Here is a 27,617-nt window from a genome sequence, read left to right on the forward strand (position 1 = left end):
ACATTAGGGGAGGCTAATAGAATGCACGTGGCAAAATTGGTCGTATTTATTAGAATATATATTTATTAGAATATATATATATATATATATATATATATATATATATATATATATATATATATATATATATATATATATATATATATATATATATATATATATATATAGGGTAAAATGAATATACCTAACAACCTTATATAAGCTTAGGTACCTAACCTCATCAAACTACATCATTTTGCATTAAATTTTCATTGTAATCATCCAAGGTTCTTAAACTTCATCCCTAAACTTGATATACTTCAAAAAAAATTGGAAATTCATCATTATATTTCTCCTACATCATTTCATTTGTAGCGGTAGGATATGAAAGCCATCATGTGTCATTCGATAGAAAGACGTGATGTAAAAGAAAGATATTGGTAAAAGTCCAAAGATTTTGGAAGTAATCAAAGTTATGGGGTTAAAGTTTAAGAACTTTAGGCAATTACCATGTAAATATGATACAAACCGATGTAGTATTATGGAGTTAGGTACGTAAGCTTATATAAGGTTGTTAAGTATATTCACTTTACCCATATATATATATATATATATATATATATATATATATATATATATATATATATATATATATATATATATATATATATATATATATATATATATATATATATATATATATATATATTCCCTAGTTGTTAAGAGTCTCATTTGGTAGTCTCAGGTCAATGTCCACCCCTATTATATACTGCTCCATTGAGCATTACGATACTACTTTGCATTCCCGCATTCAACATATCGTCAAGGCATTTTGTGTTCTTTTCACTTTACTTTTTTCCGCAGCTCAGACCGGTCTTATCTGAGTAAGACTTGTTTGGTTAATAAGGCAGATGATATTTTCATAAAATTTTGTTCCACATTTTGCTGTGTTGTTTTTCCATTTGTTTAACTACTTGGCATGGCATCTGTTCGTGTATGTGTTATTAGTATAGATGGAATATTATGCTTCATTCTTAGCAAAATCTTATTTCATTTAGTCATGTCTTTTTGCTATTCTTTTTTAAAGGCGGCCGCCTTAATTTAGTCATGATGTGAAAAAAGAACTTTTTTTATTGAACCGACAGAATGACAGATCGGATATGCTGTTGATTTGGTTTATATAATTACGTTGATAATTCTTAATTATACACCGATGACTATTGCACACAACCAATAACACTTTTCTCTCTTGTTCATGCTTTAGTTATTTGATTTTGTTTTGTTTGGTTGATTCCTTTGTAACAGTTTCTTAAAGTCCGATCTTGGTATATAGACCATGTGATGATGTATTAACGATTTAATAAGAATCATTCTTGAATTATCCTCTAGGCTCTGTTATTTTTCAGCAAATGGCCCATCAAAACCAAGATTCAGCAACTCTTACTCAACTATATGTTCAGGCTCCATTAGAAAAAAGATATACCGGGACGTTTACCTCTGATGTTTTTTGGGCTAGTTTTTCTACTTATTTGTCCAAATCTCTAGCGGATATAGCTGTGCGTCCAATCCCTATCACAGATGATACAATAAAGAGTAAAGGAATCAAAGAACATTTCTCTACAAGAATAAAGGATGTGAGAGTAGTAAATACAGCTAATGTCATCCGCTACATTCCCACTCCGGTATAACATCATATCCTCTTCTACCTTAATATCTTATGTTTGGTTACTTGATGAGTTTTTCATAGGGGTGGCAATTGATGACACGAAACGACAAAAATACACGACACGAAACCAAATTGAGACGAAATTGAATTTCGAATTCATGTTCGTGTCAAGTGCAAAAAACATGACGTCATGTCGTGTCGTGTTCGTGTTCAAAATTTGACACGATTTAACATTTTTTGTCGTGTTTTTCGTGTTATGTATGAATAAATATTAGTAAAATACATTAGTTGTTATTTATGTTATCTTTGTCGTGTCGTGTCGTGTTTCTCGTTTTTTAATCGGTTCGTTTTCGTGTTAGTTAAAAAAACCCGAGATCGTGTCGTGTCGTGTTCGTGTTACATAAAACCTTGTCGTGTCGTGTCGTGTTAGAAAAAAACACGACACGATGACCCGATTTGGCGATTTGCCTCCTTTTTCAAGATATATGTAGAGTCGCTTACTTACTCTTCAAAAAGAGCGCTTATGGAAATACCATACAGTGTGGAGGCTTGATGCAGATATATAGGATGTGTTAATTAAATTAGGCTCTGTTTTTTATACGTTCTTTTGCAGACACTTAACTTTGCATTCAACGACTACTTCAAGAGGTTGTTCAACTTTAAGAAAGACCATGATGGTTACTGGAAGTGGTCCACTGGTAACTTTATCTCCGGTGGTGCTGCTGGAGCTTCCTCCATGCTTTTGATGTACTCTTTCGATCATGCATCAAGTCGTTTAGCAAATGATGAGGCTAAGAAGGTGGGAGAGAGGCAATTCAGTCGTTTATCAGATGTATACAAGAAGACTCTTGCATCAGATGGTATTTCTGGTTTATATCGTGGATTCAAGATTTCATGTGTGGGTGTCATTGTCTACCGTAGTTTGTATTTTGGGATGTATGACTCTTTGAAGCCAGTTGTTTTGACAGGATCATGGAAGGTGGATTTGAATTTTGCATCTATTACTTAGTCTCTAGCTTCGGTAATTAATTAATTAACTAGATGTTTATATGATGATGATGTGTGTTTTCAGGATAGCTTCATTGGGACATGTGGCCTTGCTTTAGTCACTACGAGTGTTGCTAGTCTTGCATCATACCCTATTGACACAATCCGGAGAAGAATGATGATGACATCGGGTGAAGTTGTCAAGTACAAAAGCTCTTTTGACGCTTTTACTCAAATCATGAAGAATGAGGGTGTTAAATCGTTGTTCAAGAGTTATAGTAAAACCATTGTACCTTTTGTCGGAACTGCTACTGGTGTCCTTATTTTTTACGACAGGCTTCAGAAACCATTTCTTGATGCTGAAAGTAAGAATAAGAATTTATCCGATCTTGGCATGTGCAATGGGTTATAAGTTTATTGTGTTTTGTTTAACTTTGCAGGAAAGAAGAGAATAAGAGATGAAAGTGCGGATGACAGAGGTACTTGAAAAGAGCAGTAATTAGGTTTTTTGACTTTAACGCTCAAAATGTATGAGATCTATATTCTTAGTTCTGTTGTTAAACCTAAAAACGTCAAAGTAAGATTCGTAGACCATGTTATAAAAAAAATTGATTCAACATTTGTTGGTTCGTATCTTGACCATGTGCCCTATATAAATAAATACTACGGATCTTACGAGTTAAAAAGATAATTAGAAACAAACATACAAATTACTTAAACTACATGGACAATTCGTTTAATATACACATTCTTTAATCAACAATAAGATAAATCGTAATTTTTACATTTATTTTTTTCTGGAACTTGCAATAAATAATTAAATTGGTTTTTTACTTTATTTCTTATTATAATCATTATAATCATAGATAGAATAGATCATTAGTAATAAAGAGAAGTACGTAAAGAACCAACAATTCTTTCTTATTACGATTCCATTCGGCTAGTGATGATATTAAAGAAGATGTTAATAATAGATCCCAACCTGAAAAGGAATAGTGATATTAAGTGGCGGTTAATGTCGTTGAATCCGATCGAAAAGAATGGTGTGCCAAATTTAAGACTTGAGAACATTAGATTTATCTTAGATAGATACTTTAACTTTAAGCTATTCAAATCACCATCATGATGAGATTATATGATTATATCTTAAACTTGTACCATACCAACTTCAATAATTAAATTATCATTTCGGTCTTAGTGGTTCTATTCTTTTTTATTACTTATAATAACAGGTTATAGGATGAGATCGTTGTTTCTCATTATTTGAAAAATTTTGAAGACCGATTCTTGCAAAAATAGATGTACTTCTCATTTAGGCGATTTTTTTTCTATATCCATGTCTTTTTCAACTTATAGACTCTTATGATATTTGGATGTAAAAAAATATTTTAATATCTTATTATGATGTAAGTCCCAATTGTCCTAAAATTTTGGCCCCATCCCTATCAGCTTGGAGAACACATCAGGAGTTTAATTTTGGCAATAGTCACCTTGGCAGAATGGTGTTCCAGACAGGACCAACTGTACGAATTCCATCTCGGCCTTCTTTCTGCTCGATTTCTTCCTTTTAATTGATACTTTGCTTAAGATAAGTTGAAGATTAGTTTTGATTGCCCAATGAATTCTTGCTCACTTGAATAACCTCTAAATATAGACAAGACAACTATTTTTTTTGTTTTCCCTACAACACCCTTGAACTTTTGGTTTTATGTGTGTTTAGTGGGAAACAATTACAGAAATGATATTCTTGAACTTTTGGTTTTATGTGGGTTTAGTGGGAAACAATTACAGAATATGTAGTTGAAGGACTAAATGAAAATGGAAAGAAAGAATTTGACACTTAGAAATAGAATTCATTGCACTTTTTGGTACCAACATATGGGAGAAAATAAATTAAAAATAAGTTAATTTTTCTTTATCATGTTTTGTATTTCTGAATTTCATTTTATCAATTATTTTTTTATTGTTAGAAATTAACATTGTGTATATTATTTGAATTTAAAAGCTATATGTTCCGTTACAAAACATAATTCGAATATAAAGAAGTAATTTTGAAACTCCAAATAGAAAATAATCCCATCATATTATTGAAAACATATGTTTGAGAAATAATGTGAAACATATATTTCATTATCGATGTAACATCCTATTTTCTCAACCAAAAATTTTCATTTTTAAGTGAGTTAATTCATTGTTTTAATAAAACCAAGTCAAGGAAACCCTGAGTATCAAATACAGTCATTCCAAAAACCAGAGTATCATAATAATACAGAATCTCAACAACTGTTGATGAGAGTGTACAATCAAGCCTTCATCTTTCCGCGATTATCTAAAGTACCTGAAACACATTTAAATCCACAACTATAAACACGAAGCTTAGTGAGTTCCTCAAATCGTATGGGCTCACAGTAGTCCTATGGGTTATCAGCAACCCTGCAGACTATCAACAATCCTTAAGTTATCAACAACTCAATAAAAACACATAACAACAATCATAAAATGAGACTGAGCTAGTCTAGCATGCACACCACTATGACATAAATAATATAATGAGAAGACTCAACTCGTGAACAATAAGCTAACACAACAACTCTCAGATAGTGAAGACCGGTACGAAGAATCACCTAACCAACAATATAGAAGTACCCTATCAGTCTACACTCTAAAACCCTCAAGTTGACTAAAAGTCAACTTGGTCAAAAAGTCAATGGTCAAAGTTAGCCCCAGGTGACCTCCACGTCATGGCCACCCATAGGTCACACCGTGTCAGCTACACGACTAAAAAAATCATGAAGACTGACCGTCGACGCCATGTCGTGGAAACAATTCTAGACAACTTAACACATTAAGCTCTTAATCCTTCAAGCTATACACTCATACTTTCTAGATGGCTTTCTTACACTTAAAACATTATTAAATCATTTCCTTATAGACATGCATTTCCAATGCATGTCTTAATCTCAAGCTAGGTCAAACTGGTGAAAATAAAATTAAGACCTCATGTATGAAACTCATAACTCAATAAGTCTCCTGATCTATGACAAGAGACCATAAAGGAACCTCAAGGACCCATAAAGTTGCCAACTTTATGGAATCCATACAATCAAACTGTTGGATATAATGTCTAAGTCCATAACTTTATTTGGTATGTACTTGACCCGACTCGGCATGGTCCATTTGGGTTGCATGACATTGCAATACTTGGATAGACTAGATGAGAGAATAAGGCACTTATGATTATTAATATATTATAAGTTCTGATATATTAATAATAGTATTATTTAATTAGTATTGATCAAGTATTAATCTAGTATTAATTTGGTGATCAAAGTGAGAAATGGGAGTTACAAACCCATGGGTCATGAGAAATGAAGAGTCATGACAATTAAGAGTATTCATGTGAAAACCCTAATTGTGACAACACTATAAAAGGAACCCTTTGGCTAGCAAATCGGCTACCTAGAGTGTTTCTAGAGAGGGCATAACCGATTTTCAAGTCTAAGAAGTATTCTCTCAAGTTATTCCAAGTTTTGTGGTGTTGTGTGAAGCATTTGAGGCACAACATTTGGGGTGCTAGGCTCACAAAGTCTTGAAGGAATCCAAGGAACAACAAGGTATGTATTTCTACTAGTTTTATGTTTTATGTAATCCCCATGCCATGCTAGTTAGGAAATAACCTTGAAAAATAAATTTGCATGTATATAGAGAAAACATAGATTCAAGGTTATTAGGGTTGCATATACACTTGGGAAGTGTTAGAATGCTCAAAACCCATCAGTAGTATCAGACACTACGATTGTTTTCTGTATACCTGATGCAAAACTGCTTAAAAACGAAAATTCTGCACTCTGACGACTGGACTCGCCGAGTTCATGGGCAAGACTCGCCGAGTCCATGAACAAATTCATCCTACTTGACGAGTAGAATCATGCACTAGACGAGTCGGAGCGTGTTGGGCAGTTTTTTCGAGTTTTGTTGCTGGAAATGGATTAAAATCATTATCCCAATCTGTTTTGGACTTGTAAAATCTGTTTTTCAGAATGATAATGATTATGTTAACCCATTTTACATGACTTTTATCAATTTTCAAGTATTGTATATGTTTATATGATTTCTTGAAATTGCTTGACATGAATTTGTGTTGTTATGAGTTTTAGAAGATCATAGGAATTATGTGTAACCTCCATGTGTGTTTAATTCATGATCTTAATGGCAATGATGGTGTCCATAACTTGTCCTCAAGTTATGGATAACCAAAAGTCACTTCTTTAAATTGTGATTAAAGAACTAAAGAGGTTTCATAAAATAAAGAGTCTTCATTTTTATGAACCATTAATGTGACATCCCCAAAATCACGGCCAAAAAAGACCGGTTTGTTTATGCTTTGTTTAAAAATCAGAGTTACATTTTAAATGAAAGTGTTGCGGAATTTTTCCCAAAACAAAAATATGATAAAGATTTATCAAAAGCATTTCCATAGAAATGTATTTCATTAAAAGACTCGGGATGTCATGTTCGTACAGATCAAAAGCATAAACAGTACAATATAAGCCTTACTACATTATTTCATATCTACAGGCCTATATCCGTAATCCCTCGTCCAAAACATCACATCTATGCTCATGCGCCACTACCTGTAATACATAAAACTGAGTGGGTCAGGCTTGGGAGCCTGGTGAGCACATAGGGTTTTCAACCCACAATAAATAAGTTTATTAATTTCATCAATCAACAATAACCCGATTACCCGTTCCCGTTATCCTCACTTTACGTCCCTAAACACCTATCATAAGGGACCTAGCCTAAGGATCATCATCGGGACGGACACTACTGCTAAGGGGATTCCTCAGCAATAAATGTCCTAAAGGCAACCATGTGGGGGATGGAGTACACCGGTGAACACATCGTTCACAAACACCTACAGGTTGCGAGCCTGCTAGTGTTCCACTGGACTGTCTAGAAGAGTCCGTGGTCGTCATCCATACTCCGCTAGATGACAGAAACAACAACATCAACATCGAGGCCTCTCATCATTTTATCACACATCAGCTATTACATCTACCCATGTTTTACCCCAACATTTTCGTAGATATAAAATACATATACAGTTTAAATCATTGAAAACATGTATAACAATGTTCATCCAGCATAGATAGCAAGTATTCAGATAATATGCACACATAGCACGTAATTTATATAAAATACTTCATATCTATGTGTAAGCTGAAAGTAACTATGCACTCACCTGATTAGGTGGTGACTCAGCACTCGGACAGCGCTTCGATACTCTCAAAACGATATTCCTTCGATAAAACCTAGTATCGATACCACTAGGGTTTAGTTTAACGATAACCGCGACAAATTAATTAGTCCGAGTATTATTAAGCGTTAATAATACTCATAATAATAGCCCAAATAATTATTTTAAGGACCTAATAACATTCCTATAATTATTTGAAAGCTATATTAAAAATTACGTAAGCGTAGCACACTTACAGCGAATTTTATCGAAAACCGGAACTTAATTGGAGCAGCGTTTCGAAACCGAAAAACTCATTTTTCTCGGGACTCCGGGAGCCTCGGGGCTTCCCTAGGGTGCTAAGGGGCTTAACTAGGGTTTAGAGGTGTTTTGGGGTTGTAGAGAGAGAAAGAAGTTAGAGAGAGAAGTGAAAAAGGTGTGAAAATGAAGGAAAATCGGCCTCCTTTTATAGCCCTGCGAGGCCTCGGTACGCTGGGCGTACCTCGGACCTACGCGGGGCGTAGTCGTCGGATAAGAGCGCCACCTCGGACCAGCTGGCTAGCACTCCGGAAGAGATAAGGGCGAGGGTACGCGGGGCGTACTAGCTTCGGACGCGGAGCGTACAGCGAGGGCAGGTGTCATCATCCGAAGCGCGTTCCTTCATCAGCGATGGGCGGCCCAGATGCAGCCACGTCATCAGCCTCGCAACAGACTTCGCATTTTCATACTTAAACTTCAAAAATTCGTAACTTTCGCGTACGACCTCCGTTTTCGACGTTCTTTATATCCACGCGAAGGTGGGAACGTACTCTACAACTTTCGTTTAGACTCCGTCGGCTAATTTTGGCTCGATTTTAAATTTTATATTATTAACGGGCCGGGACACGATTGGTCCGTTAAATCCTCATAACTTCTTCATCCGACATCCGTTTTCACCCATATTTTTCTCGTTACGCTACCCTTAACGAGATCTTCGATTCTCGTTCAGGTCGTGTCGGCTAAAAACCGCTCGATCTAATATTCGAATTTCGGGCTGTACACTGCTATTTCGAAACTTCGAAAAATCATAACTTCTTCATACGAAGTCAGATTTGGGCGTTCTTTTTATCGATGTTCTTATTTTAACATATTCTACGACTTTCGTTTAGATCGCTAAGGCTAAATCTCGCTCTATCGTAAATTCACTATTTACGCTTCCCGGTGCCGTGCCGGTTTTACCGTAAAACTTCGACGGGTCATAACTTCTTCGTTATAACTTGGATTTCGGCATTCTTTATATGTATGGAAACCTTGAGACATATTCTACAACTTTATGTAGAGATATCGGGATTATCTTATACTTTAATTTTGACGCTTATTTTTATTATGTATTAGTTATACATTTATAATTAAATTATAAGCACATAAATACACATAATTCACATAATACTCAAATATTTCATCTTTATTACTTCAAAAAGAGTTACAAGAGTTGACCTAGACTATTACATTGACAAAAATGCTTAGCCCTGAAACCCGGGCGTTACAATTCTCTCCCCCTTAGGATGATTCCGTCCCGGAATCATGCATTAGCAAACAGATGTGGATAGCAACTCATCATGTCATCCTCTGTTTCCCAAGTGAGATTCGGCCCATTCGAATGTTTCCATCGGACTAGCACCAAGTCGACCATCTTGCGTCGTAACTTCTTAGTCTTACGGTCAACAATTGCCTCAGGCTCTTCGATCAGCCTTTTATTCTCATCCATCTTTAACTCTGAGATTGGAATTATGTCGGGAACATCTCCCGTGAATTTCCTCAAATAACACACATGGAAAGTGTTATGAATACCATTGAGTTCTTCGGGCAATTCCAGCTTGTAAGCTTGGTTCCCAATCTTCCGAAGAACTTTGAACGGTCCAATAAACCTTGGACTCAACTTTCCTCGTTTCCCAAATCGTATAAGTCCCTTCCACGGTGAGACTTTAAGCAAAACGGAATCCCCAACTTCGAAAGTTATCGGTCGTCTTTTCTTGTCAGCATAGCTCTTCTGACGATCCTGGGCTGCTAACATCCTTTCCCTAATCACCTTCAACTTCTCAGCAGTCTCATGGACTATCTCCGGGCCCATAAACTGCTTCTCTCCGGCTTCAAGCCAACAAGACGGCGTACGACACTTTTGTCCATACAAGGCTTGGTAAGGTGCCATCTTGATGCTCGAGTGAAAACTATTGTTGTAGGAGAATTCTACCAGAGGTAAGTGCTCGTCCCAATTCCCTTGGAATTCGAGGGTACATGCTCTCAGCATATCTTCCAACGTCTGAATCGTTCTTTCACTCTGACCATCAGTTTGCGGATGGTAAGCAGTACTCAAACATAACTTTGTACCCAACTCCTCTTGTAGACTCCTCCAAAACCTTGACGTGAAACGACTATCACGATCTGATACAATCGTAAGAGGAACACCGTGAAGTCTTACAATTTCCTTCACGTAAGCATTTGCGAGCTTATCCATAGACAACTTCTCGTTGGCTGCTATGAAGTGTGCACTCTTGGTGAAACGATCCACGACTACCCAAATCATGTCGTGACCGTTCTTCGTCCTGGGCAGTTTAGTCACAAAATCCATGGTGATGTCTTCCCATTTACCCATGGGTACAGGTAAAGGTTCTAAACTCCCATACGGTTTCTGATGTTGTGCCTTAACCCTCGCACATGTTACGCACTCGGCCACATACTTCGCAACATCGAGCTTCATCGTCGGCCACCAGTAGTAGGGTTTTAGGTCCCTATACATTTTAGTGCTACCGGGATGAATCGAGTACATGGTCTTGTGTGCTTCTTCCATTAGAAGATCTCTTATTCCTCCCATCTTAGGTACCCAAATTCGATCTTGGAATACCTTCAGTCCTCGACTGTTTATACCGAACACTAACGTTCTTCCCAAACATTCTTCATTTCGGTCATTTTTCTCTAAAGCTTCTTCTTGAGCTTTCCTGATACATTCGACAATCGTTGAAACGACTTCAATTCTTAACGCTCTTGGCCTTTTCCTTTCCAGATTGACTTTCCGACTGAGAGCATCAGCAACAATATTTGCTTTACCTGGGTGGTAAAGTATCTCACAGTCGTAGTCCTTGAGAAGTTCTAGCCAGCGTCGTTGCCTCATGTTCAACTCCTTCTGATTAAAGAGATACTGGAGACTCTTATGATCAGTGAAGAGCTTGCACTTCGTGCCGTAGAGGTAATGCCTCCATATCTTTAAGGCAAAAACTACCGCTGCCAACTCCAGATCATGAGTGGGGTAGTTCTTTTCGTGTTCTTTCAATTGTCGAGATGCGTATGCTATCACCTTTTCTCTTTGGGTCAAAACACAACCCAACCCGACTCCAGAAGCGTCACTATAAACCGCGAAATCTTCGAATCCATCGGGTAGAGAAAGTATCGGTGCTTCACATAACTTCTTCTTTAGCTTCTCGAATGCCTCATCGTGTTTCTCACTCCACGTATACGTAGCTCCTTTATGAGGCAACGCTGTTAATGGAGCAGCTATCGAAGAAAAGCCTTGGATAAATCGTCGATAATATCCGGCTAATCCTAGAAAGCTTCGAATCTCCGTGGGACTCTTTGGACGTTCCCACTTCATTACAGCCTCGATCTTTGCGGGGTCAACCATTATTCCCTCCTGGTTAACAACATGACCCAAGAATTGGACTTCCCGTATCCAAAAGTCGCATTTGGAGAACTTTGCAAAAAGCTTCTCCTTCTTCAACACTTCTAATACTTCCCGTAGATGCTTGCCATGCTCCTCTTGGCTTTTCGAGTAGATGAGAATGTCGTCGATGAACACTATCACGGATTTATCGAGGAATGGTTTACAAACCCTATTCATCAAATCCATGAATGCTGCGGGAGCATTGGTTAGTCCGAATGACATAACCAAGAACTTGTAGTGTCCATATCTTGTTCTGAATGCAGTCTTTTCAATATCCTGCTCCCTCACCTTCAGCTGATGATATCCTGACCTAAGATCGATCTTTGAGAAGTAGCTCGAACCTTGCAGCTGATCGAATAGGTCATCAATCCTCGGCAATGGATACTTGTTCTTCACCGTTGCCTTATTCAGCTCTCGGTAGTCTATGCACATCCTCATGCTTCCATCCTTCTTCTTTACGAATAACACCGGAGCTCCCCAGGGTGATGAACTAGGTCGAATAAAACTGTTGTCCAACAGCTCCTGAAGTTGCGTCATGAGCTCCTTCATCTCCGTCGGTGCTAATCGGTAAGGTGCCTTTGCTATTGGTGTTGTTCCTGGTAACAAGTCTATACGAAACTCCACTTGTCTATCAGGTGGTAATCCGGGAAGGTCTTCGGGAAAGACTTCCGGATAATCACACACAACCGGTATATTCTGCACCTCTTTCTTCTCCTTCTTGGCATCGATTACGAATGCCAAGTACGATGCGCACCCTTTGGACAAACATTTCCTGGCTTTCATCAGGGAGATGATTCCAGAATTCACTCTGCGTTTGTCCCCGTACACCATAAATGATTCCTTTCCGGGTGGGTTCACCTTTACTATCTTCTTTCGGCATTGAATCTCAGCATCGTTGGCGCTAAGCCAATCCATACCCAAAACGATGTCGAAACCGTTTAACTCTATGGGTAATAGCTCTTCGTTGAATTCGTTTCCGTTTAGGTCGATGACGATGTTCCTAATACGATTACTAACAGGTACGAATTTGCCACTGGAAACTTCTACAATCAGGGCATTATCTAGTTTTTCTACAGGCAATGCTAATTTTCCACCAAATTTATGCGATACAAAGGAGTAGTTGGCTCCGGAATCAAATAGTATATTTGTAGGCAAACCATTTACAAGAAAGGTACCTGAAGCGACGTCTGCTGCCTCCTTTGCAGCCTCGAGCGTCATCTGGAAGGCTCTTGCCTTCGGCTTCGGTGGTATGTTGGGTCTTCCCGTCTCCTTCTTCTTCGGGCAATCCCTTGAAATGTGCCCCTCCTCGTTGCACTCATGACAGACCTTCTTAGTGAACGTGCATTCATTAGCATAGTGCCCAGGCTTTCCACATTTGTAACAAGTGACCCCTCTATCACACTTCCCAGAGTGCTTCTTCTTGCACTTGTCACACCACTTTGCTTCTGATCCTCCTCCTCTCGAACCAAACTTCGAGAATCTACTCTTCTTGTTGGACTTCGAGGATCCATCGAACTTCCGTTTCTCACCAACCTCAACCCTTTCCAGACCTCTTTCCTTTTGTTGGGTCTCCACGTTCTTAGCTGCTCGAACAGCTGATTTCAGAGTGGTTGCCATCTTGACTGTTGGGCCAAAGTCAGCCGGCAGTCCGTTTGCGAATTTCTCAATTTTGGAAAGTTCGGTTGGCACTAGGTATGGAAACAACTTCATCTTTTCCGTAAATGCAGCAGCATAGTCATCGATGCTCATTCTCCCCTTCTTCAAATTTTGGAACTCATTGTTCAGATCAATCAGGTCTATCTCTGAACAGTACTGCGCCTTCAGTTGTTCCAAGAACTCATCCCATGACATTTTCAGAGCTTCTCCTCGTGGCATTGTATCTGCCAATAGCTTCCACCAGCTCAAGACTCCAGTTTTCAATTGTCTCACAGCGAAGACAGTCTTCTGCTTCTCGCTGCAGTCGCAGCTCTCAAACACCATCTCCATCTCGGAGATCCAGTCCATAATCTCAACAGGCTTTGGGCTTCCTGAGAGACTTGGTGGTTTTGCACCCAAGAAATTTTTGTACATCCGCCCATCCTTGTTGTTTCTCCCTTCTGGGCCATCCTTTTGCTCACCTTGAGTCCCTACTTGACTCACTTGGCGGCTATAGTTCCCTTCCTCAGATGGCTCGGGAACTGGCTCCGTCGGTTCAACATGTATGGTAGGTTCGTCCCTATTTTCGTGGAGCATCCGTCTTATTTCCTCCCTTTGTTCAGCTAGCATAGCCTGAATCATGGCTTGCACTCCAGCCATGGTGACTGGTTCAGGTGCAACTTCTTCTACAACAGGTATTTGTTGAACCACTGGGGGTTGGTTCCTATCTCCATTCGCGTTCACGTTTCCGCTACGAGTCCTTGCCATCTTGATCTATACACCGAATAAGGTGAATTTAGATCTTTATTTAGGATAGACGTTTAAATCGTCCTTATCACTCCGAAACGTTTACATGCTAGTTCTAATATCGTAGTCGTACGTTTAGAATCCTAAACACATAAGGTTTCCAGATCCGGTCGGCAACAGACAATAGATCCGAACAATTAACAGCATATCATGCACAAAGCATTTAGCTCATAAAAGCATTTTAGGCACAATTCCTAAAATAAGCTAGTGCTCACACCTCACAATCATCGCTTAGCATTCTAAGTTTATGTCTAGAAATCCTACAAATTCCTAGTTCGCTTAAACTAATGCTCTGATACCAACTGTGACATCCCCAAAATCACGGCCAGAAAAGACCGGTTTGTTTATGCTTTGTTTAAAAATCAGAGTTACATTTTAAATGAAAGTGTTGCGGAATTTGTCCCAAAACAAAAATATGATAAAGATTTATCAAAAGCATTTCCATAGAAATGTATTTCATTAAAAGACTCGGGATGTCATGTTCGTACAGATCAAAAGCATAAACAGTACAATATAAGCCTTACTACATTATTTCATATCTACAGGCCTATATCCGTAATCCCTCGTCCAAAACATCACATCTATGCTCATGCGCCACTACCTGTAATACATAAAACTGAGTGGGTCAGGCTTGGGAGCCTGGTGAGCACATAGGGTTTTCAACCCACAATAAATAAGTTTATTAATTTCATCAATCAACAATAACCCGATTACCCGTTCCCGTTATCCTCACTTTACGTCCCTAAACACCTATCATAAGGGACCTAGCCTAAGGATCATCATCGGGACGGACACTACTGCTAAGGGGATTCCTCAGCAATAAATGTCCTAAAGGCAACCATGTGGGGGATGGAGTACACCGGTGAACACATCGTTCACAAACACCTACAGGTTGCGAGCCTGCTAGTGTTCCACTGGACTGTCTAGAAGAGTCCGTGGTCGTCATCCATACTCCGCTAGATGACAGAAACAACAACATCAACATCGAGGCCTCTCATCATTTTATCACACATCAGCTATTACATCTACCCATGTTTTACCCCAACATTTTCGTAGATATAAAATACATATACAGTTTAAATCATTGAAAACATGTATAACAATGTTCATCCAGCATAGATAGCAAGTATTCAGATAATATGCACACATAGCACGTAATTTATATAAAATACTTCATATCTATGTGTAAGCTGAAAGTAACTATGCACTCACCTGATTAGGTGGTGACTCAGCACTCGGACAGCGCTTCGATACTCTCAAAACGATATTCCTTCGATAAAACCTAGTATCGATACCACTAGGGTTTAGTTTAACGATAACCGCGACAAATTAATTAGTCCGAGTATTATTAAGCGTTAATAATACTCATAATAATAGCCCAAATAATTATTTTAAGGACCTAATAACATTCCTATAATTATTTGAAAGCTATATTAAAAATTACGTAAGCGTAGCACACTTACAGCGAATTTTATCGAAAACCGGAACTTAATTGGAGCAGCGTTTCGAAACCGAAAAACTCATTTTTCTCGGGACTCCGGGAGCCTCGGGGCTTCCCTAGGGTGCTAAGGGGCTTAACTAGGGTTTAGAGGTGTTTTGGGGTTGTAGAGAGAGAAAGAAGTTAGAGAGAGAAGTGAAAAAGGTGTGAAAATGAAGGAAAATCGGCCTCCTTTTATAGCCCTGCGAGGCCTCGGTACGCTGGGCGTACCTCGGACCTACGCGGGGCGTAGTCGTCGGATAAGAGCGCCACCTCGGACCAGCTGGCTAGCACTCCGGAAGAGATAAGGGCGAGGGTACGCGGGGCGTACTAGCTTCGGACGCGGAGCGTACAGCGAGGGCAGGTGTCATCATCCGAAGCGCGTTCCTTCATCAGCGATGGGCGGCCCAGATGCAGCCACGTCATCAGCCTCGCAACAGACTTCGCATTTTCATACTTAAACTTCAAAAATTCGTAACTTTCGCGTACGACCTCCGTTTTCGACGTTCTTTATATCCACGCGAAGGTGGGAACGTACTCTACAACTTTCGTTTAGACTCCGTCGGCTAATTTTGGCTCGATTTTAAATTTTATATTATTAACGGGCCGGGACACGATTGGTCCGTTAAATCCTCATAACTTCTTCATCCGACATCCGTTTTCACCCATATTTTTCTCGTTACGCTACCCTTAACGAGATCTTCGATTCTCGTTCAGGTCGTGTCGGCTAAAAACCGCTCGATCTAATATTCGAATTTCGGGCTGTACACTGCTATTTCGAAACTTCGAAAAATCATAACTTCTTCATACGAAGTCAGATTTGGGCGTTCTTTTTATCGATGTTCTTATTTTAACATATTCTACGACTTTCGTTTAGATCGCTAAGGCTAAATCTCGCTCTATCGTAAATTCACTATTTACGCTTCCCGGTGCCGTGCCGGTTTTACCGTAAAACTTCGACGGGTCATAACTTCTTCGTTATAACTTGGATTTCGGCATTCTTTATATGTATGGAAACCTTGAGACATATTCTACAACTTTATGTAGAGATATCGGGATTATCTTATACTTTAATTTTGACGCTTATTTTTATTATGTATTAGTTATACATTTATAATTAAATTATAAGCACATAAATACACATAATTCACATAATACTCAAATATTTCATCTTTATTACTTCAAAAAGAGTTACAAGAGTTGACCTAGACTATTACATTGACAAAAATGCTTAGCCCTGAAACCCGGGCGTTACAATTCTCTCCCCCTTAGGATGATTCCGTCCCGGAATCATGCATTAGCAAACAGATGTGGATAGCAACTCATCATGTCATCCTCTGTTTCCCAAGTGAGATTCGGCCCATTCGAATGTTTCCATCGGACTAGCACCAAGTCGACCATCTTGCGTCGTAACTTCTTAGTCTTACGGTCAACAATTGCCTCAGGCTCTTCGATCAGCCTTTTATTCTCATCCATCTTTAACTCTGAGATTGGAATTATGTCGGGAACATCTCCCGTGAATTTCCTCAAATAACACACATGGAAAGTGTTATGAATACCATTGAGTTCTTCGGGCAATTCCAGCTTGTAAGCTTGGTTCCCAATCTTCCGAAGAACTTTGAACGGTCCAATAAACCTTGGACTCAACTTTCCTCGTTTCCCAAATCGTATAAGTCCCTTCCACGGTGAGACTTTAAGCAAAACGGAATCCCCAACTTCGAAAGTTATCGGTCGTCTTTTCTTGTCAGCATAGCTCTTCTGACGATCCTGGGCTGCTAACATCCTTTCCCTAATCACCTTCAACTTCTCAGCAGTCTCATGGACTATCTCCGGGCCCATAAACTGCTTCTCTCCGGCTTCAAGCCAACAAGACGGCGTACGACACTTTTGTCCATACAAGGCTTGGTAAGGTGCCATCTTGATGCTCGAGTGAAAACTATTGTTGTAGGAGAATTCTACCAGAGGTAAGTGCTCGTCCCAATTCCCTTGGAATTCGAGGGTACATGCTCTCAGCATATCTTCCAACGTCTGAATCGTTCTTTCACTCTGACCATCAGTTTGCGGATGGTAAGCAGTACTCAAACATAACTTTGTACCCAACTCCTCTTGTAGACTCCTCCAAAACCTTGACGTGAAACGACTATCACGATCTGATACAATCGTAAGAGGAACACCGTGAAGTCTTACAATTTCCTTCACGTAAGCATTTGCGAGCTTATCCATAGACCACTTCTCGTTGGCTGCTATGAAGTGTGCACTCTTGGTGAAACGATCCACGACTACCCAAATCATGTCGTGACCGTTCTTCGTCCTGGGCAGTTTAGTCACAAAATCCATGGTGATGTCTTCCCATTTACCCATGGGTATAGGTAAAGGTTCTAAACTCCCATACGGTTTCTGATGTTGTGCCTTAACCCTCGCACATGTTACGCACTCGGCCACATACTTCGCAACATCGAGCTTCATCGTCGGCCACCAGTAGTAGGGTTTTAGGTCCCTATACATTTTAGTGCTACCGGGATGAATCGAGTACATGGTCTTGTGTGCTTCTTCCATTAGAAGATCTCTTATTCCTCCCATCTTAGGTACCCAAATTCGATCTTGGAATACCTTCAGTCCTCGACTGTTTATACCGAACACTAACGTTCTTCCCAAACGTTCTTCCTTTCGGTCATTTTTCTCTAAAGCTTCTTCTTGAGCTTTCCTGATACATTCGACAATCGTTGAAACGACTTCAATTCTTAACGCTCTTGGCCTTTTCCTTTCCAGATTGACTTTCCGACTGAGAGCATCAGCAACAATATTTGCTTTACCTGGGTGGTAAAGTATCTCACAGTCGTAGTCCTTGAGAAGTTCTAGCCAGCGTCGTTGCCTCATGTTCAACTCCTTCTGATTAAAGAGATACTGGAGACTCTTATGATCAGTGAAGAGCTTGCACTTCGTGCCGTAGAGGTAATGCCTCCATATCTTTAAGGCAAAAACTACCGCTGTCAACTCCAGATCATGAGTGGGGTAGTTCTTTTCGTGTTCTTTCAATTGTCGAGATGCGTATGCTATCACCTTTTCTCTTTGGGTCAAAACACAACCCAACCCGACTCCAGAAGCGTCACTATAAACCGCGAAATCTTCGACTCCATCGGGTAGAGAAAGTATCGGTGCTTCACATAACTTCTTCTTTAGCTTCTCGAATGCCTCATCGTGTTTCTCACTCCACGTATACGTAGCTCCTTTATGAGGCAACGCTGTTAATGGAGCAGCTATCGAAGAAAAGCCTTGGATAAATCGTCGATAATATCCGGCTAATCCTAGAAAGCTTCGAATCTCTGTGGGACTCTTTGGACGTTCCCACTTCATTACAGCCTCGATCTTTGCGGGGTCAACCATTATTCCCTCCTGGTTAACAACATGACCCAAGAATTGGACTTCCCGTATCCAAAAGTCGCATTTGGAGAACTTTGCAAAAAGCTTCTCCTTCTTCAACACTTCTAATACTTCCCGTAGATGCTTGCCATGCTCCTCTTGGCTTTTCGAGTAGATGAGAATGTCGTCGATGAACACTATCACGGATTTATCGAGGAATGGTTTACAAACCCTATTCATCAAATCCATGAATGCTGCGGGAGCATTGGTTAGTCCGAATGACATAACCAAGAACTCGTAGTGTCCATATCTTGTTCTGAATGCAGTCTTTTCAATATCCTGCTCCCTCACCTTCAGCTGATGATATCCTGACCTAAGATCGATCTTTGAGAAGTAGCTTGAACCTTGCAGCTGATCGAATAGGTCATCAATCCTCGGCAATGGATACTTGTTCTTCACCGTTGCCTTATTCAGCTCTCGGTAGTCTATGCACATCCTCATGCTTCCATCCTTCTTCTTTACGAATAACACCGGAGCTCCCCAGGGTGATGAACTAGGTCGAATAAAACTGTTGTCCAACAGCTCCTGAAGTTGCGTCATGAGCTCCTTCATCTCCGTCGGTGCTAATCGGTAAGGTGCCTTTGCTATTGGTGTTGTTCCTGGTAACAAGTCTATACGAAACTCCACTTGTCTATCAGGTGGTAATCCGGGAAGGTCTTCGGGAAAGACTTCCGGATAATCACACACAACCGGTATATTCTGCACCTCTTTCTTCTCCTTCTTGGCATCGATTACGAATGCCAAGTACGATGCGCACCCTTTGGACAAACATTTCCTGGCTTTCATCAGGGAGATGATTCCAGAATTCACTCTGCGTTTGTCCCCGTACACCATAAATGATTCCTTTCCGGGTGGGTTCACCTTTACTATCTTCTTTCGGCATTGAATCTCAGCATCGTTGGCGCTAAGCCAATCCATACCCAAAACGATGTCGAAACCGTTTAACTCTATGGGTAATAGCTCTTCGTTGAATTCGTTTCCGTTTAGGTCGATGACGATGTTCCTAATACGATTACTAACAGGTACGAATTTGCCACTGGAAACTTCTACAATCAGGGCATTATCTAGTTTTTCTACAGGCAATGCTAATTTTCCACCAAATTTATGCGATACAAAGGAGTAGTTGGCTCCGGAATCAAATAGTATATTTGTAGGCAAACCATTTACAAGAAAGGTACCTGAAGCGACGTCTGCTGCCTCCTTTGCAGCCTCGAGCGTCATCTGGAAGGCTCTTGCCTTCGGCTTCGGTGGTATGTTGGGTCTTCCCGTCTCCTTCTTCTTCGGGCAATCCCTTGAAATGTGCCCCTCCTCGTTGCACTCATGACAGACCTTCTTAGTGAACGTGCATTCATTAGCATAGTGCCCAGGCTTTCCACATTTGTAACAAGTGACCCCTCTATCACACTTCCCAGAGTGCTTCTTCTTGCACTTGTCACACCACTTTGCTTCTGATCCTCCTCCTCTCGAACCAAACTTCGAGAATCTACTCTTCTTGTTGGACTTCGAGGATCCATCGAACTTCCGTTTCTCACCAACCTCAACCCTTTCCAGACCTCTTTCCTTTTGTTGGGTCTCCACGTTCTTAGCTGCTCGAACAGCTGATTTCAGAGTGGTTGCCATCTTGACTGTTGGGCCAAAGTCAGCCGGCAGTCCGTTTGCGAATTTCTCAATTTTGGAAAGTTCGGTTGGCACTAGGTATGGAAACAACTTCATCTTTTCCGTAAATGCAGCAGCATAGTCATCGATGCTCATTCTCCCCTTCTTCAAATTTTGGAACTCATTGTTCAGATCAATCAGGTCTATCTCTGAACAGTACTGCGCCTTCAGTTGTTCCAAGAACTCATCCCATGACATTTTCAGAGCTTCTCCTCGTGGCATTGTATCTGCCAATAGCTTCCACCAGCTCAAGACTCCAGTTTTCAATTGTCTCACAGCGAAGACAGTCTTCTGCTTCTCGCTGCAGTCGCAGCTCTCAAACACCATCTCCATCTCGGAGATCCAGTCCATAATCTCAACAGGCTTTGGGCTTCCTGAGAGACTTGGTGGTTTCGCACCCAAGAAATTTTTGTACATCCGCCCATCCTTGTTGTTTCTCCCTTCTGGGCCATCCTTTTGCTCACCTTGAGTCCCTACTTGACTCACTTGGCGGCTATAGTTCCCTTCCTCAGATGGCTCGGGAACTGGCTCCGTCGGTTCAACATGTATGGTAGGTTCGTCCCTATTTTCGTGGAGCATCCGTCTCATTTCCTCCCTTTGTTCAGCTAGCATAGCCTGAATCATGGCTTGCACTCCAGCCATGGTGACTGGTTCAGGTGCAACTTCTTCTACAACAGGTATTTGTTGAACCACTAGGGGTTGGTTCCTATCTCCATTCGCGTTCACGTTTCCGCTACGAGTCCTTGCCATCTTGATCTATACACCGAATAAGGTGAATTTAGATCTTTATTTAGGATAGACGTTTAAATCGTCCTTATCACTCTGAAACGTTTACATGCTAGTTCTAATATCGTAGTCGTACGTTTAGAATCCTAAACACATAAGGTTTCCAGATCCGGTCGGAAACAGACCATAGATCCGAACAATTAACAACATATCATGCACAAAGCATTTAGCACATAAAAGCATTTTAGGCACAATTCCTAAAATAAGCTAGTGCTCACACCTCACAATCATCGCTTAGCATTCTAAGTTTAAGTCTAGAAATCCTACAAATTCCTAGTTCGCTTAAACTAATGCTCTGATACCAACTGTGACATCCCCAAAATCACGGCCAGAAAAGACCGGTTTGTTTATGCTTTGTTTAAAAATCAGAGTTACATTTTAAATGAAAGTGTTGCGGAATTTGTCCCAAAACAAAAATATGATAAAGATTTATCAAAAGCATTTCCATAGAAATGTATTTCATTAAAAGACTCGGGATGTCATGTTCGTACAGATCAAAAGCATAAACAGTACAATATAAGCCTTACTACATTATTTCATATCTACAGGCCTATATCCGTAATCCCTCGTCCAAAACATCACATCTATGCTCATGTGCCACTACCTGTAATACATAAAATTGAGTGGGTCAGGCTTGGGAGCCTGGTGAGCACATAGGGTTTTCAACCCACAATAAATAAGTTTATTAATTTCATCAATCAACAATAACCCGATTACCCGTTCCCGTTATCCTCACTTTACGTCCCTAAACACCTATCATAATGGACCTAGCCTAAGGATCATCATCGGGACGGACACTACTGCTAAGGGGATTCCTCAGCAATAAATGTCCTAAAGGCAACCATGTGGGGGATGGAGTACACCGGTGAACACATCGTTCACAAACACCTACAGGTTGCGAGCCTGCTAGTGTTCCACTGGACTGTCTAGAAGAGTCCGTGGTCGTCATCCATACTCCGCTAGATGACAGAAACAACAACATCAACATCGAGGCCTCTCATCATTTTATCACACATCAGCTATTACATCTACCCATGTTTTACCCCAACATTTTCGTAGATATAAAATACATATACAGTTTAAATCATTAAAAACATGTATAACAATGTTCATCCAGCATAGATAGCAAGTATTCAGATAATATGCACACATAGCACGTAATTTATATAAAATACTTCATATCTATGTGTAAGCTGAAAGTAACTATGCACTCACCTGATTAGGTGGTGACTCAGCACTCGGACAGCGCTTCGATACTCTCAAAACGATATTCCTTCGATAAAACCTAGTATCGATACCACTAGGGTTTAGTTTAACGATAACCGCGACAAATTAATTAGTCCGAGTATTATTAAGCGTTAATAATACTCATAATAATAGCCCAAATAATTATTTTAAGGACCTAATAACATTCCTATAATTATTTGAAAGCTATATTAAAAATTGCGTAAGCGTAGCACACTTACAGCGAATTTTATCGAAAACCGGAACTTAATTGGAGCAGCGTTTCGAAACCGAAAAACTCCTTTTTCTCGGGACTCCGGGAGCCTCGGGGCTTCCCTAGGGTGCTAAGGGGCTTAACTAGGGTTTAGAGGTGTTTTGAGGTTGTAGAGAGAGAAAGAAGTTAGAGAGAGAAGTGAAAAAGGTGTGAAAAATGAAGGAAAACCGGCCTCCTTTTATAGCCCTGCGAGGCCTCGGTACGCTGGGCGTACCTCGGACCTACGCGGGGCGTAGTCGTCGGATAAGAGCGCCACCTCGGACCAGCTGGCTAGCACTCCGGAAGAGATAAGGGCGAGGGTACGCGGGGCGTACTAGCTTCGGACGCGGAGCGTACAGCGAGGGCAGGTGTCATCATCCGAAGCGCGTTCCTTCATCAGTGATGGGCGGCCCAGATGCAGCCACGTCATCAGCCTCGCAACAGACTTCGCATTTTCATACTTCAACTTTAAAAATTCGTAACTTTCGCGTATGACCTCCGTTTTCGACGTTCTTTATATCCACGCGAAGGTGGGAACGTACTCTACAACTTTCGTTTAGACTCCGTCGGCTAATTTTGGCTCGATTTTAAATTTTATATTATTAACGGGCCGGGACACGATTGGTCCGTTAAATCCTCATAACTTCTTCATCCGACATCCGTTTTCACCCATATTTTTCTCGTTACGCTACCCTTAACGAGATCTTCGATTCTCGTTCAGGTCGTGTCGGCTAAAAACCGCTCGATCTAATATTCGAATTTCGGGCTGTACACTGCTATTCCGAAACTTCGAAAAATCATAACTTCTTCATACGAAGTCCGATTTGGGCGTTCTTTTTATCGATGTTCTTATTTTAACATATTTTACGACTTTCGTTTAGATCGCTAAGGCTAAATCTCGCTCTATCGTAAATTCACTATTTACGCTTCCCGGTGCCGTGCCGGTTTTACCGTAAAACTTCGACGGGTCATAACTTCTTCGTTATAACTCGGATTTCGGCATTCTTTATATGTACGGAAACCTTGAGACATATTCTACAACTTTATGTAGAGATATCGGGATTATCTTATACTTTAATTTTGACGCTTATTTTTATTATTTATTAATTATACATTTATAATTAAATTATAAGCACATAAATACACATAATTCACATAATACTCAAATATTTCATCTTTATTACTTCAAAAAGAGTTACAAGAGTTGACCTAGACTATTACATTGACAAAAATGCTTAGCCCTGAAACCCGGGCGTTACAATTAAAACTCATAAGTTACAAATTGAAGAGACTTGGAATAGTTTCAAATCTTGCCATCAAGTTTTGGAATTTGAAAAGTCTTACACTTTAATACTTTAATTCCAAATTAAACCTTAGTTTTTTAAAAGGTTTAAAAAACAACACTTATACTATTATTATAATTTTATTATATAGATATGTATAAGAATATGTCATTCTTACCGTTAGTAGGCCTCATTCACGAAGCCGGTCTAAAAGGGGGGGGGGGGTATAAGGTTGTTGCCTATAAAATGGTGACTTAATGGGTGTCCACTCTCACCCACCGCTTCCTTGACCGGTGGAGGGTCGTTAGCCGACCGGGTAGGATACGACTTTAAATTCTCATTAAAAGTATAATGAATTATAAAGTAACTATACATTATCAATTCCCAATCTTAGTTACTTTAGGAAAATGTGAAATAGGTGCTAGCCCATAAAATTACGCTTTGTACCTTACCAAGTCGTTAGTGGAGCGTGTGTGGTTAACCGGCACACTAACAAGGACTAGTAAGTGTGGCAAAGGATAACTTGACTTTATTATAGATCGGTGGAGCGTGTGTGGTTAACCGGCACATCGATTAGGTAATATGGTTAAGGGTACCAAGTTAATTTGTATGGTTATTCACACCTTGTTTGTGATCCTCGGCATCCCAGTCACAAACTTGAGAGGGCACAATCGAGATTCAAACATGCCATTGAAAAGTTCAATGTATCTCAAAAGATCTAGGAATTTCAAAACCAATAAAACCTAATAATAAAATATTCCGTTCTTATGGTGGAAATTGGTAAATCGTCATTTACCTACCTTCAAATATTTTATAGTGTGGATTACGGCATCCCTCTTCCAACTATAAATAGTTTGTTGGATCCTAGCCTTAATATTTCATTTGGGTGACTTATTAAGGACTCTTAATCTAATGAAACTTGTCTTCCTTTTATTTCAGATGTCTTCCAATAACGCTGCTGGCTCAAACCATACAGGCTCCTTTTCCCTAATGAACTTGTGTGGTAAGGTCATCTTTGATGGATCCAACTTCAATGAGTGGATCAGAAACATCAGAATGATTGCCCGCTATGAGGACAAAGAGTATGTCCTCGACAGGGAGCTTAAGGTTGTTAATGAAGCCACTACTACTCCAGAAGAGTTTGCGGAGTTCATTGCACATGAGAAGGATGCTACTAAGGTATCCTGCATCATGATGGCCACAATGACTCCAGAGCTCCAAAAGTCTTATGAAGATTTCTACCCCTATGAGATGCACCAGGATCTGATGGAAAGGTACCATCAGAGCGCGCGTCAAGAGAGGTATGAACTCATTTCCTCCATGATAACCGCAAGGATGAAGGATGGTGGACCCATCACCAGTCACTTGCAGAAGATGCAAAGGTTCGTTGACCGGTTGCTAAAGATCAATGTTGACTTCCCTGAGGAAATGGCGATTGACATCATTCTCCATTCCTTATCTCCAAGTTATGATCAGTTTCGTATGACTTATCATATGAACAAGGAGGAAGTCACACTTAGCAAACTTCAAGGACTCTTAAGGACAGCTGAAAATGGCCTTAAGTATAAAGCGGTTGCTACTTCTACTCCTTCAACAACCCCTGTTCTGGCTATTGGGCAAGGGAAGGGTAAGAAGAGGAAAAGCCCTTCGAAGCGTACCAAGGGTAAGACTCTTGATGGTTCCTCTTCAAGTGGGACAAAGAAAGGTCCCATTGCTCCTTCTTCAAACCCAAAGGTAGCACAGTGCTTCTATTGCCAAGATAAGGGACACTTCAAGTGAAGCTGCCCTAAATATCTGCAAGATGTAAAGGATGGGAAGGTTAAACTTAACCATGAAGGTATTTACACAATATTGTCTAACAACTCATCTAATGCTAATTCTTGGGTGCTTGATACAGGTTGTGGTATTCACATTTGTACTGATTTGCAGGCACTAAGAAGAAGTGAGCAAGTAGAGCACGGGAAGATAAACTTAGTCATGGGAAATAGGAAAGCATCAGTTGTTACCAAGATAGGAGTTTATTCTTTATTGCTTAATAATGGGTTAATGTTAGATTTGAATAAGTGTTGTTACTCGTCCGAAATGGCGAGAAATATTATTTTTTTCATGGCTTGTACAAACAAGGTTTTTCATTTTCATTTGATAATAAAAATGGTGCTATTAATGTTTATTACAATGATGTATTTTACTTTAAAGCATTACCTTGTGATGGTGTATATGAAGCTGTGAATGTTGTAGACAATCTAGGAAATAATGTGTTGTATATTGATTCTTCAGATAGCTTGGATAAAGCATCCTTGTGGCATTGTCGTCTTGGACATGTTAACAAGAAGCGCATAGGCCAACTCCAAAAGGCTGGAGTCTTGGAATCATTTGACCTTAAGTCAGATGATAGTTGCGAGTCTTGTTTACTTGGAAAAATGACAAAGTCACCCTTCACAGGTACTTGTGATAGGGGTGAAGGTTTGTTGGACCTTGTACACACGGATGTGTGTGGGCCCTTCAGAGTGGCTACAAGGGATGCTAATCGCTATTATGTGACTTTTACTGATGATTACAGTAGATATTGATATATTTACATAATCAAGCATAAGTCAGAAACCTTTAAAAAGTTCAAAGAGTTTAAGCAGGAAGTTGAGAATCAATTGGGCAGGAACATCAAGATGCTCCGATCCGATCGGGGAGGAGAGTATCTTAGCATTGAGTTCCTTGACTATCTTAAGGAATGTGGGATTGTCTCACAATTGACACCTCCCAGGACACCACAGTTGAATGGTGTGGCTGAGTGGCGCAATCGAACCTTGTTGGATATGGTTCGTTCCATGATGAGTCGAGCTTCGTTACCAATCTCATTCTGGGGGTATGCTTTAGAGTCTGCCGCCCATATCCTTAATCTAGTCCCTACTAAAGGTTTGCCAAAACACCTCACGATATATGGACTGGGAAAGTGCTCAATTTGGACCACATCAAGATTTGGGGTTGTGAAGCTTTTGTGAGGCGTGAGACTCATGACAAGCTTGAACCCCGAAGCGAGAGGTGTATTTTCATCGGCTACCCACAGAGATCCTTTGGTTACCTCTTCTATCGACCCAATGATAATGTGGTCTTTGTAGCAAGAAGAGGAGTCTTTCGTGAGAGAGAATTCATAAGCCAAGGGGACAGTGCGAGGCAAATTGAACTTGAAGAGCTTCAAGAGTCAAGTGGTGAAGGAACCTCAAATGCTGTTAGCCAACCTGAGGAGGAAACTCCTGTTGAGCCGATAGATTAGTTTGTACCTCCAAGACGTTCCACTAAGGTGAGGAACTCACCTAAATTTTATTATGGTTATCACATCACCACCGAAGGTGATACATCTATCAGTGATAGTACATTGATAGATTTGGATGGACCTAATAATTATAAGGAAGCCACGGCAGGCCCTGAGTCTGCGAAATGGAAGGAGGATATGGACAGCGAGATTCAGTCCATGTATGACAATCAAGTTTGGAACTTGGTTGAAAATGTACCAGGT

The 27,617-nt window shown here is 40.1% G+C and overlaps 1 protein-coding gene across 2 annotated transcripts; it reads left to right on the top strand.

Annotated features, from left to right (window-relative positions):
• The first annotated feature begins 724 nt into the window (after positions 1-724).
• On the top strand, positions 725-3,263 carry LOC111903467 (ADP,ATP carrier protein 1, mitochondrial). Of its 2 annotated transcripts, none has more exons than XM_023899232.3 (5): positions 725-863; positions 1,369-1,661; positions 2,259-2,624; positions 2,718-2,997; positions 3,073-3,263. In XM_023899232.3, exons 2-5 carry the CDS (start codon positions 1,389-1,391, stop codon positions 3,117-3,119), a joined length of 966 nt encoding a protein of 321 aa, XP_023755000.2. In that variant the 5' UTR covers positions 725-863; positions 1,369-1,388; the 3' UTR covers positions 3,120-3,263. The 2 variants fall into 2 exon arrangements, with proteins under 2 accessions (XP_023755000.2, XP_042754416.1); XM_042898482.2 differs by having other exon boundaries at positions 731-863; positions 1,386-1,661.
• Positions 3,264-27,617: the final 24,354 nt, after the last annotated feature.

Source organism: Lactuca sativa, chromosome 1 (assembly GCF_002870075.4).
Source record: "Lactuca sativa cultivar Salinas chromosome 1, Lsat_Salinas_v11, whole genome shotgun sequence".
Lineage (NCBI taxonomy): Eukaryota > Viridiplantae > Streptophyta > Magnoliopsida > Asterales > Asteraceae > Lactuca > Lactuca sativa.

Excerpts from the sequence above, each read along its gene's own strand:
- LOC111903467 (XM_023899232.3), top strand. The coding sequence starts at position 1,389 with ATGGCCCATCAAAACCAAGATTCAGCAACTCTTACTCAACTATATGTT. Across the intron at positions 1,662-2,258 it reads TCCGCTACATTCCCACTCCG|ACACTTAACTTTGCATTCAA; the intron begins GTATAACATCAT and ends GTTCTTTTGCAG. Across the intron at positions 2,998-3,072 it reads ACCATTTCTTGATGCTGAAA|GAAAGAAGAGAATAAGAGAT; the intron begins GTAAGAATAAGA and ends TTAACTTTGCAG.